The sequence below is a fragment of the Anguilla anguilla genome, chromosome 18 (genome assembly GCF_013347855.1).
Source record: "Anguilla anguilla isolate fAngAng1 chromosome 18, fAngAng1.pri, whole genome shotgun sequence".
Lineage (NCBI taxonomy): Eukaryota > Metazoa > Chordata > Actinopteri > Anguilliformes > Anguillidae > Anguilla > Anguilla anguilla.
Genome location: NC_049218.1, coordinates 22999248 through 23012768, shown reverse-complemented (window position 1 = coordinate 23012768; position 13521 = coordinate 22999248). Strand labels below are relative to the sequence as shown.

The window sequence follows — 13521 nt, the reverse complement described above, 5'->3', positions numbered from 1 at the left end:
TCTTAATGCTCTTCAAAACAGTGGATTTTGGTAAGCCTAAGGTTAGATTTATGTCTCTGAGTGTTTTTTCTCATTTCTCCGCCTCATAATGGTTTCTTTGACTTTCATTGGCACAACTCTGGTCCACATGTTGACAAATTCCAATAAAAGCTCCAAAGGCAATCAAAAGACTGGACTAGATACTGAACTACCTCTCTTATACCAATGCTAAGGAAGCAAATGAACACACCTGACTAATCAGTAACACCTATGAAGCTATTTGTCCCAAACATTATGGCGCCTAGAAATTGGGGGATGATGTATAAAAAGTGCAGTAATTTCTAAATGACGAAACCCAAATGTAAAAATACTCTTTAATAAAATCTGAGAATATGAACTTTAACCTCATGTGCATTGTTTGGTTACAAATATAAAATTGTTGAGTACAGAGCCAAATAAAAAATCAAAAAAATACATCAATTCCCCAAACATTACGGAGCTCACTGTATATATATATTTCACAGACAGTGTGGAGAGTTCATCAATCACCAAAATAAACGTTTCCAATTGTGCTCATGCATGAATAAAATGCTATCGGTAGTATTTTCAAAATAAAATACAAGCATGTATTTATTCCAGGCCATAATCTATTAAGCATTCACCAGCCACTTGAAACATTTGACAAAAAATGTAAAATATCAGTTCAAAGAGAAACATTATGAAACAAAAATTCTTCAAAAATGTGGCTTTGCAGAATTTGTGACAGACAATATCAAAGAGCATAAATATAATAAATATAATGTAATAAATCATCTCACACAAATGCAAATGCTGATCCCAACTCCCTACATTCAAATATTAGATATGCAATAAAAGTGGCTTGTATAACCTGTTCTTTTATGTCAAATAAAAGTGAGAATCATTGAAACCCTGGAATATTCTTCCTGTCAGGGGGAGGATGACATTTCGCCTTCTCCGTTCCTCTGCACAATCTGTGGACATAGAAAACCAACATGCTTAATTCCACCTTATTAAACATAGAAAAGCAACAACATGCCTAATTCCATCTTATTAAACATAGAAGACCAACAACATGCCTAATTCAATTGTATTAAACATAGAAAACAACCACATGCTTAATTTCATTTAATCTATTAAAGCTCTTTTCAAATATTTTATTTGATGTGCATATTTAGAACTCGATACTGGTATTACTGAACAAATGGATAGAGAAATTCAGATCTATTTTTCATTCTTAAAATACATAACATACTTACCCAGAGGTACTCAGAACGGTGATGACAACCATTAGTATTAAAACAATCACAAGGACACAAACAAGCGCAAAAAACAGCTGATCTGGGGAAAAAAAGATTAAAAAAGAGACATTTAAGGGATATGTATTGCGCTCGGATGTCAATACATATTTTCAAAAAGGAGTTAAAATTTAACGACTAGAGAGCAAAGTCTTAAATTTGTGGCACTGTAAACCACTGTAAACATCACAATTAAGACTTTGTTTAGTTTGCTGTTCATACGTTATACGTTATTGTTTCATATTACATATAACTGCTTCTGTTGCTAACTTATTATCTAGTTGCAGCTGTCAATATAATGGTTGAGCAATGAAAAAATGTTGGGTGTCGTGTGTTTACCACTGAACCGATGGACATTGAGTTGTGACACATTCTCCAGCGTTGTGTGATGTGACGAGACTGCTTTATTCAGGTGAGAAACTGAAAAGGAGAAACACATTCAGGACATGAGAATTTTTTTAACCAATGGAGTGAAATAATCACAAGGTGCATAACCCTCCCGAGCAACAAAGGCCGTCCTCAAATATGCGAATGTTCACAACGCAGAACCATAGCTTAGCTTTACAGCTTTCTGCTGTAAAAGTTGAGCATGAGCGTTTAGCTGCCTCAGAAAACAGAATAACTGCCAAGCTTATTTCCCTAAAAAGCACAGCGCAAGAACCTGTTCGAACCTTTCCCTTGTGCTTATCCCCATGGCACTGCATCAGACACAGAACATTAGCTAAATGTTTAAAAAGTTTAAAAGTTTAGCTAAATGAAGTGTGGCCTGCATGATACTTGCTGCGAAGTCTTGATAGTTATACAGGAGAATTTCTTTTTTAAATGCTGATAACTTTGAATTAGGTTCATTAAATTGTGGAATCCAAATTGAGCCTTGTTGCAAGGTACAAGGTACATTTCACTGTCTGTACAACAAAAATATTTTCTTTTGTATGCCACTTAACAAGCACAAACATTTTATTATGTATACCACTGAACAAGGACAAATATTTTATTATGAGTACCACTTGAAAAGGACAAATATTTTATTATGTAAACCACTTAACAAGAACAAATATTTTATTACCACTTAAGAAGGATATATTTTTATTATGTGTAACATTTAACAAGGACAAACTTTGATTATGTATACCACTTAACAAGGGCAAACTTTGATTATGTATACCACTTAACAAGGTGTAATCTTTGCCCTGTATTTAAGAGATTACAGAAACGCCCATGATAAAAAACTGCTCATGCCGTGCTCAGTATGCTATGACACTTGGATAGATTTTGCACAGGCAATGACATATCTGTACATTCGCCTTTTAAAGCTGACGGTCTTTTGAACTTCATATTTGTAAGATTTATGGTCAATATTTATTGAATATCTCCATTAGAAACAGAAAGTACACTGACACAGCAGCTTAAGTAAGTGTTGCAAGCACTAAGATGCTCAATATTCATCCGGCTTTTTAATTCAAAGACTTCTGCTGTGCTTCAGAAAGCTGTAGTATATATTTATTCTAAGCTAACGCCAGAGAGTCTCATCCATGAGAAGTAATGTTTTGTATAGTTTGTTTAGTTTCATAGATAGATTGTTTGGACAGCTTTGGTATAACGGCACTAATTCCATTGCTACAGCTTTGCTTCTGAATGTAGGAGTGTCAAACTGCGCTGTATCTTAATGAACGGAATGTATGGAATAGTTTTTTAATGTGTGCGCGTCCATGCACGCAGACTCAGCCACTTGCGATGGCGCACAGTGGACTTCCGCGAGGGCGTAAATGAAAGACGGGATAGGGATCGGTCTCACCGAAGACGCGGCGGTCCTGGAACACCTGGCGGATCCTCCGGCAATGGAGCAGATGCGAGTTCTGCACCCCGTCGCAGGTGCAGGGCTCCTGAATCGCGGTGCCCATCGTGCCCACGAACGCCCGCCGGCACTCTGCGTCCCCTCCCGCGATCAGGTCGGGGTCCGGGGGGCGCAGGCAGTCGTGGGCGCGGCACGGAGTCTCCTCCCCCTCCCCCAAACACCTGGACTGGAACGTCCTGTATCTCTGCCTGTCAATCACACAGCAAGCACACTACTGCACCCAGTCTACAGCATCAAATCACCATGTTCCCTCATTAAGATTAATAATTTAGTAGTATGGATGGCAATAATCGTGACGAACAGCAATAATATTTATTCAATGTTTAGTAGAGTCCTGTACGTCTAATGGATATGGCCCTTTTGAATACCTAGTCCCCTCAGGGTTCTGTGTGCTACAAGTAGCAACTAATATTCTGGAAGTTATGGTTGGGTCTTCAGACTGGCCAGAATTCTAGTGTCTGTGTGCCCACATTTTGAATTTGAAGTTCTGGAAAGCCAGTTATATTACAGGCATTTTTAGCAGACTCTCTTATTCAGAGCGACTTACACAAATTTTTACACAGCATTTACATTTCATCCATTTATACAACTGGACATATACTGTTAAGTATGCAGGTTAAGTACCTTGCTCAAGGGCACAACGACAGCGTCCAAACTGGGAATCGAACCTGTGACCTTTGGGTTACGCCACCAGTTCCTTACCCATTATACTATACTGCCACAGTTCTGCGGGGTGTTTGCAAGCCGTGCGATTCTTAGCCGTTTCAGCAATGCTGATTGGCTGTGCAGCCAGAGCTGCTGTTCTCCTCCGCCGCTCCTCCCTCCGCGTGAGCTTACCTGCACTGCGGCTCCAGCATGCACCTGTCGTAGACCTCCAGGCAGGTAGGGGGCGGCGCGGGCCTCCCGGGGCAGGTGCCGCTCTGCAGGTCGGCCCTCACGCGCAGGCAGTCGGGGTCGGCCGCGTCGCACCCGCAGAACGCCAGCAGGTCGGCCGCGGCGGGGGGCAGCGCCCGGTAGAAGCGCCCGGTGGCCCGGCCGCAGGCGGCGTCCTGGCAGGGGCTCCCCGAGCACGCCCGGACCAGCGGCGCCAGCTGCCCGTTGCACACCTCGTCGTAGACGCAGGCCGTCATCGCCCGCAGGCACGAGCGCGCCGCGTCACGGGCTGCGGGGGGGGGGGGACACGTCACGGCAACAGTTCTGTGATGTCATAATGAGATCAAAGAATGGTTCCAGAGGAAGTGACCCTATGTCATTCGCTACCATTGAGTATGTTTACATGCACACAATATTCCGGTTATTGCCATTGTTCTGAATTAGACAGTATTCTGAATAAGCTGTTTACATAGCCACTGAGAAATGAGTGTTTTAATATTCACTCTGTGTATTAATATAGAGTCTTTTAATATTCCCATTTAAATGCAACCATGCATAATATGATTAAACATAAAATGTCCACGTAACGTTACGTCCCTTACGTTCTTTATTTAGTGTTTTTTTACACACTTTTCAACTTAATTTTATTCTAAGATAATAACCTTGTTGGGAAAGCATGTTATTCATTTCATTTATTGATAGAAGTGATTTATGATGATTGATAATGACCTATAAAGACCTGCCAGCCCACACCCAAACCCAACACATAGTGTCACACAGTGACAATGATGTACAGTATGTGTGGCTTTAATGACCGTGCAGATACGTTTGCGGGGAGCAATGAATGGCCGAAAGGTTATAAAAATAATTCACACATCAAATTTTATGTCAAGGCAACAAATTGTAGAGATCTCTTGATCTTACACCTGGCTGCGAATTATGATGAGGAAAAGTACAATACGCCTGACTTCTGAAGATGAGCAGTTTTATAATCAGACAATGGGGTCTCTGTGTTATTATTAATATTTACAACACTGTACTCTTCCTTGTGTTGTTTTCCTGGAGAATAAATTTGTACAGAGGCATTAGTAATACAGCATCATTACATTACCATGGGTCACTGAGATCAATATTACAGTATCATTACATTATTATGGGTCATTGAGATCAGTATTACAGTATCACTTCATTACCTTCTTTTAAAAGGCCACTTCTTTGCCAGTCTGGTTTGGAATCCTTCTTCGCTTTGACTACAGAGAGGACGAAAAAGAAGTGCACAGTTCCAAGAATCTGCATAAGACTGAACTGGAGCGAATGGCAGACACCAGTGGAATTTCCCATCTCCCTGGACTAAAGTGTCTGTCTGAAACTAAAGCTAAGACATTGTTCTGAGTGGTTAAGTCCTTATAGGAGGTTCTCACTGACAACGGTGTAAAAAGCCAAGCGGCCCAAATGATAGACCTGCTGTGGGAAACAGGGAAGGCCTGATGCAAACTCAGACCCTGCACTCTCAGAACCCAACCAAAACACCGTGATACTCGAAAATCAAATTCACAAAGTCAACAGATAAAAGTGTAGACTAGTGCTGTGATGAAAAGCTTGTCTTCTTAAAACAAGATTTGCGGATGTGTGCGCACGTTTCATTTGTTTCAAAAGAAGACCTACTGTTCCATGTGACCTGACCAAGACTCAGTGTGTTGCAATGTGATGTTCTGGCAAACCCAGCAGAAGACGGTACCTTTGCCCATGTTCTGCTGCATAGCCTTGGGCAGGGGTTGAGCCGAAGACTCCAGCTCTGCACGGATACAGGGGTTGTCCTGGAGTAGGGCTTGTAGTTTTAGGCACCTCTTCCCCCCCGCCGGACAGGTACAGTTGGCCAGAGGAGTGCTCTTCAGCTCCCCCCAGAGGAGCAGACAGGAACTGCGGGAGGCCGGGGTGCGGCACTGATCCCCGTCGGAGCTGCAGGAGTTCCTGAGCTTCCTGTACGCTGACCAGCAGCGGGGGGACTCCTGGCAGCCCAGCAGGACGGACACACAGCCCTGACCTTCTGGACTCACGGACGCTGGGCTCACGTCCGGCTCAAACCAGCTGGGGGGCTGCTTTGATGCTTCAGCACCTGCAAGAAACCAGGGGGAACAATGAATCTCCACATCTCCACAATGTTTCCTAAATTGTTTCAAGTCACTTGGTCCTGTGTGTATAAGCATACAGTATATTAATAGGCCAACCATATGTGTGGATGGGTTTGTAAGAGCCAAGATTGATTGAATAGGCCTCAATATGTCCAATTTGTATCGGTATGTATGAATTTAGCTGCCCAGCCTTTCTGTTGCGTGAATAATTGTATGTTTCTTGGTATAAATGTCTGTTCGTAAATGTGTTTTTGCTGTTTTTTCGTCAAGATGCATTTTTAGTGTTTCTAAGGTTTATAAGGAATTTTGATACGCTTAGCTGTAGGTAGGACTCCTCTGTTTTCCTTAGCTAGATCACTGACCTTACATGAGAATTCGAGAAGGAGAACAGGAACACTTGACAATGGAGAATAGTAGCACAGATATATGTCCCAGCAATCTTTGCATATCAGAAAATAACAGAAGTACGAGAGAAATGAGGACAAGTTATGAAATTGAGTAGCTGAAGCAATTTGTTTTTAGCAGAATGGGCATTTACGTGCAGACTATAGTGCAAAGAAAGTGACCATGAGCGAGATGAGTTTCCTTATTGAATGGTGTATAAAACAGATGGTATTACAAATTACTTGTTTAAACAGTCGTTGAAGTATCATGTGAAATTGTGTTGGAAAACTGTTGTACAAATGTACTTTACTCATGTTCACTACTAGTAGTTATAATAATGAATGAGTCAAGTTTTTAAATAGAATGTTTTAATGGGGTGTTGCAGACAGTACATATGTAGTAATTTTTTGTATGTGGGTAGATAGAGAACAGGGCGAGGTAACCTGAATGTAGAAATGTAGCTTTATTGTGTGGACATTGTGAAGTTGTTTATGAGTTCTGTCTGTTGAAATCGGGTGAGAATGTACAGAATTGAATGTTTTTAAGGGCTGAGAGTCTGTGGCTGTTGCGGTTATTTCTGTGGGGAACCCTGAAAAGTGCCAAACTCTCGGTGCTGTATAGGTATGGTGCATGCCCCGCCAAGGCGTAACTTGGCTGGATGGCATACCTGCCATCCCAATATGTACATGTTTACTGGTATGTATTGTTATCGGATGCGTCACTTAATGAAAAGTGTACTCTCAAAACGCAACACATTCCAAAATGTCTCAGTTTCAAAGAAAGAGTGGCTTCAAAATTCCATTGCAGTTGGGGACTGGAATTGACCAGGTTCATGTCCCCATTTTCACCCTAATTTTAAAAACACCCATTCGTAAAACTAAAATACTTTCTACCATACTGTAGACACGATCTTGGATATATGTAATATACGTAATATATGTTGGGGTCGGTGCTGTACCCCACCTGGTTGAGCGTGGCAGTTGGGGGCCAGCAGCTGTGGGGTTCTGCAGTAGTCCTCCTCCGTGCACAGACAGCCTTTCCATTGGGGGAACTGGCCCAGCAGGTAGGCGATGGTCATATTACACTCCTCTGAGTCCACCACCTGGCAGCTTCCGTCTGATTTACACACACAACAAACACGCGGGGACACAGTCATTCTGCAGAATTCAGCGCTGTGTGTTCACGCCCATACCTATGCCAGAGTTCAACTATATAAAGGAAAAAAAATATCCACACTCCGAAATTAAAAGCTCCCAAGAATTTATTGAGCTAAGCCCGGAATGTTTTGACCTTTATCAGACATTTTTTGTGACCGAAACGTGGCGTTGATAACTCAGTAAATTCTTGGACGCTCTAAACGTCAGTGTGCGGACATTTTTTTCTTGCTGAAGTTTACCTTTTTCGTCCTGCACCAAAACTCAGCTTGGGCTGGATGTGCACACTAATATCGTTCCCCCGTATATGAGCGCAAATTCAGCTCTTAGCATTCTGCTATAATCATCCGTGTTTAATTGAATTTTATTTGTTAATTTGTGGCAATTGAAACCAGGTGCAATTGATTGGCTCAACCTATTTAAGGTCTGTCAGTAGGGCCAGAAGGGGGAAGAAGGTGAGCCATGACTATCATTTGTACTGCTGGTGTTTTTAAAATAAATTATTAGTCTTTTGCAAGTCTTGTTTTACTCAGTTGTTTTTAAGCCTTTTTACACAGGGTATGATACCATGTTTTCATTGTGAATCTGACCTATTTCCTGGTTACACAACAAATGGTCCCCCATATTCAATTTATAGAGAGCTTGACTCAAAACGAGCAGGTTGATGTTTTATCCTCATCCTTATTGCCTCAGGGGAACCCTACTGAGATCGTTATGTCCAATTCTACTTATTTGATCTCTCAGATATATTAAATTAAGTGAGAGGATTGCATTACAGTGATATCAAAGGATGCATTGTGGGATGGGACATGAGTGTCTTTCTTGGGGAAACCGGTATGGAGTAGCGGGGGATACGTAGGCCAAGGTCAATCAGAGAGGTTCTTCCTCACACATGGCCTGTGGTCATGTTCCTGGGAAGATCAAATGATGATGTAACCTAATGCTTTGTGTACACTACAAGAAATCCTAGCAAAGTACCACAACGGAGAGCATTTCACATTTAATGTATATCTATATATATATATATCTGTGCAAACACGTGAAAACACGCTGGTATAGTAAAACAATGATGGCAATACATGTATTGTCCGCTTCGTTCCGTTGCTACCATAACATAAACTATCTTGTGTCTACAGCTGCAGTTTCTCGCTGCAATTTCTAATATTGAATATAAACAAAAGACGCAATTTATGCTGTAAATCGTATTCTCAATTTAATCTCTAAATTAACTGTAAGCTTAGGGTTGTAATTAGGTAGTTGTTTCGTAGGTGACTTAACTCGTCTTAACTATTGCTTGTATTTTTGCATAGACTGCGTTGTTGCTGTACTTGTTTGTGTTAGTGTTAATCAGTTTAACCTACAGGGTCCTAGTTGAACTATGCGGTTGTTCCCTGCACTTAGAACGGTAGGCTACTGCCCTCTAGGGTATTCGACACACTTGTTCCTGATTATGGTTATACATTTTGTTGTACGTCGCTCTGGATAAGTTAATTTCTGGATAATTTCTGTCATAAATAAGAGACGCGCAATGAGTTTTAACTTGAAAACTAACAACTAAAATAATTTTCCTTGTAGCAAACTCAAATGTTTTCAAGTGATGGGCAGAAATATAACCAAATGTCAAAGAGTTAACTACCTAGTCAACATGACTGAAATATACAAGCTATATCTGAAGCTATACAGTACAGGCTAGACCAGGACTATGCCACTGGTGGCCTGGGGGTGAAAAAGCAACACCCCACCCCCGCTCACCTCATTTTTTTTAGAAAGTACAAGTAAATAAACAAACAAACAAATAAATAAATAAATAAATAAATAAAGAGTCTGTGCTCCTCCAACCAAATAATAAATAATATTTAGAAATACCACAATGCGGACCAAAATAGTTTTATATACGACTGAGATTTGGCTTTCTCATTGACACTGTGACTCCACAGTGGGGGTACACAATGGGATATAATCTGCCATGAGCAGTGTTTGGTTAAACCAGGGTTCCTCGGGTAATCCACCGTTATAACTGAGTTTAATCATAACATATTGAGGCCCATATGTATTTTAATTAGACATATGTCACATTACTTCGTGAATGAGGTAAACGCAGCAGATCACAACAATGGACACTGTATAGCAATCATCATGGTTCAGCACAATTGCTATTGTGTGTTTGTTTACCTGCAATGACAATTTTCTAAATTATTAAACAGCTTAAGATCTTTCATCCACTGTAGTGCTCCTTGCAGAATCGGCACAGCGGCAATTTGAGAAGCACAGCTGGCCACTTGAAATTTTGGACAGAAGAAACACAAACCGGTTTGAAGCCATACCAGAGATGTGGCAAACATTTTTCAGCAGGTCCCAACCGCTCCGACACGCACGAGACTCAGAAACACAGGCCTCCTTTACGGACACACAGTCCCTGGACCTCGATGAAAAGCTGCAGATCACCTGACACGCCAGAAACCCTGAAAGCAAAAGCAGAAATGAACACATCCACTGAAGTGGGCGGGGCTACAGTCTTCTGCTATCTTCTCTCGTCTGAACCAAGCAGAGAATTCTCATAAGGAGAGCAAAATCATTTGATTAGTTCACAAGTTTGTTTATGACAACACCATGTACCACCACCTATTATGAGCTCAGTAAAGCTTCACTTTTCTCTGACTTCAGATGGTTTGTATGGGTTGGATAAATAATGTCACGTATGTTCATTTCTGGGAAGATTATTCCAGTCCTGGCGAATAACAGGGTGGTAAACGAAGCTCTTGTTCTTGTAAACAAATTTTAATCCATTTTTTATTTTATTTTCTAGAGTCCAGAGACGTTTCAATCCCAATCCACTGCCTCCTTCCTGGCAATTCACATTTCATCAGTACAGTTGAGCAGCATTAAATTCAATCCATAGTATAATTTCACCCATAAATACACTCCAAGTCTTTCAAAACATATTTAGACAATCAAAAATAATTGTAGAAACATCTTCCATGGGTATGTGGAACTCAGACTGAAAGCTGATGAAATGCAACCCACACCCTAACACAGCTTCAAAAATCGTAATCTTAAATACAGTAACCTTTTTGAAGCTTCTTTCTGGAATTGTGCAGATTGCGCTTCATGTAACTTCAGAAACGTCTTTAAATGTCATTAAGTTGAAGGCATATCTTTAAACGTCTAGCAGTAACCGATGTCATAAATAAATAAATAAATAAATAAATAAAACAACTCCGTTTAGAGAGTTTCCACTTTAACAGATCGCGTAAATTAAAATTAAGCTTCTGAGGTACCATGAGGACATACTACAGTACTATTTACTCGATCAGAAAGCTCTCTACAAGTATTGTTCCACTAGAGAGATAAATGCTATCTCGGTCTGGTATGGAGGGTTATTTTTATTCTATTCTGCTTATATAATGTGCGCTTAAATAGGCAAACAGTGTACAACAAAAGTAATCGCATCAAGAGTCCAAACAGGTGGCTCTAGCACCTTCCTTTCCAAATTATGCTGAGCAAATATACGCCTAAATATATTTGTCTTGCGCACGTTGCTTTGATGTTTTCCTTTGGCTGTTGCACCGTAGAGAAGCATTACAAAGCAGCACATTAAAAATTACACAAATTACGCAAATTCTCACATGACAAAGAGGAGTTACACAAAAGCTTGCATTTGGATTCCGTCTTTAAAAAAAATAAAAAAATAAAAATAAACAGTGAAAGAAATAAAAACAACAGCATGTCACGCTCCGTTCGTGTGTAGCCTACTCCATCAGAATTTAAATTTCAATATAACACAAAGAACGTCAGAACATCATTTTAAAGTTTTGAAGCTCTTCAGAGCTGTTTGCTGGGCTGGTGGATGGAGAGAAGGCACGTCTACTCACCCGTCACCAGGGAGATTTTCATGGTTAAGGTGGAACACACAGGAGCACGGTATAATCCCATCACTGCAGAACTAGCAGACACACGAGTGGACAGCTCCCGTTCCAAAAGGCGCGAGGGAACCGATTGAATACACTATGACGTCAACTGAAATAGCCCTTTTCCTGGATATTACCTTTAAAACTGGTGTTGACGTAAAAAAAAAAAATAAATAAAATCATAGTAATTGATTGGGGGTTTGTCTATGTTTCAAGCAGACCATAACTGAAATCAGACCAGAAATATGCTTGAATGCCAGAGACAATGCATGGCACATTAATTTAGGTTAGTGCTTCATTTCACATATTACAAATCTCAGCAAAAACACGTTATCAACGTACAAAAATGGCAAGTTACTCACGCATACAGACGCATACACTAATTAAAACTTACTAAATCAAATCTAGTCCTGTCGTTAAAAGTATTGATATCAAAATGAGCCTATAATAAACAATATTGGCTCACACAAATTAAACAAGCTGTATTATTTAAAGTAACTTGGCCCTGTGTTTTTTCATCTTACCATCTGAAGAGAATTTAATCATTCAAAGTTTATGTGTTGCATGAAATTGTCAAATAACAATCATTTATAACGGAAATAATCTGCAATTCAGCTGTGTTACACTTAAAAATGAGTACACTATATGTTTCAACAATTATCTGCATCCAGTGCTTTGGCTGTATGAAAAGCACATCATGAATACATTGCATTATTATTATTATTGTTATTATTATTATTATTATTAGGCACGCGTGCAGCAAAGGAAATTATTGTGTAAATATTATAATGACTAAATATAAGACCAATATCTGCATTTATAGAATGCAGTGTATTTTTTCCCTACTGTTTCGGCTGTTCTTATCTGTGGGAAGAAATGCAGAATCCCATTAATATGACCTCTGAGTTTGGTATTAACCTCCTGACCACAGGCACATAATTGAGCATGTACATACAATTAAATAGACAAGACTGAGTCAATGATCTTGAGTTTTTAAATCACTAAACAATGCAGGCATGTATGGCACACACTGTGTCTTAGTTGCTAAAATGTTGACCCCCCCCCCCCAAAAAAAAAAAAAAAATAATAATAATAATTCTGTCTGCCCCCAATCAGAGCAGTCTAGACCCAGGCATAATTCCCACTCAATAAAAAAATGTTATCTATGTTCTTTATTCAGTAGTGATTATATGTACTTATGATACAGGATGAAACCAGGTTTATTTTCCCAGTCGTACCACAGGATGTACAGTACACAGCAGTGGGATAAAAATTTGGAGTGGATTGAATACAGCAGTAAAATAAGACATGTATTTTCCCAAAGGTGGGCCCAAATGTCCAAAAAACCTCTCTAAATTGTGATATTGTGTATATCCTTTTCTCCAGACATTTTCCACCTCCAGGTGCTAATTTCATTGAGGGTGGTACCCTCTGGATCCCAACTGTCATGGTTTTGGCTGATGCCACCATTTCTTTTCCTTCCTGCGCCTTTTCTTCAGTTATTACGGCCATTGGTTTTTTTATGCACCTTTTCTTCAGTTATTACGGCCATTTGAGTTGATTGAATTATACACGTGCAAATTTCCTTTTACTATTTGCACCTGTTGGTGTTCTATTTAAACCCTGAGCAAGCCGATAAGCTTTGCTTCAGTGTCACTTATGTTGCACGAGAGCCGGTATTCTGTCAAGCGAGGTAAAGGTAAAGGTAAAGGTAAAGGTAAAGGTAAAGGTAAAGGTAAAGGTAAAGGTAAAGGTAAAGGTAAAGGTAAAGGTAAAGGTAAAGGTAAAGGTAAAGGTAAAGGTAAAGGTAAAGGTAAAGGTAAAGGTAAAGGTAAAGGTAAAGGTAAAGGTAAAGGTAAAGGTAAAGGTAAAGGTAAAGGTAAAGGTAAAGGTAAAGGTAAAGGTAAAGGTAAAGGTAAA

At 40.0% G+C, this 13521-nt stretch overlaps 1 protein-coding gene across 1 annotated transcript; it reads right to left on the bottom strand.

Annotated features, from left to right (window-relative positions):
- Positions 1–478: 478 nt before the first annotated feature.
- On the bottom strand, positions 479–11689 carry gfral (GDNF family receptor alpha like). Its single transcript, XM_035401019.1, has 10 exons — positions 11566–11689; positions 10018–10155; positions 7503–7655; positions 5762–6139; positions 5217–5273; positions 3988–4312; positions 3091–3338; positions 1635–1715; positions 1257–1338; positions 479–971 (listed from the first exon to the last, which is right to left on the bottom strand). The coding sequence occupies exons 1-10, from the start codon at positions 11624–11626 to the stop codon at positions 899–901; spliced, it is 1596 nt and encodes a 531-aa protein (XP_035256910.1). The 5' UTR covers positions 11627–11689; the 3' UTR covers positions 479–898.
- Positions 11690–13521: the final 1832 nt, after the last annotated feature.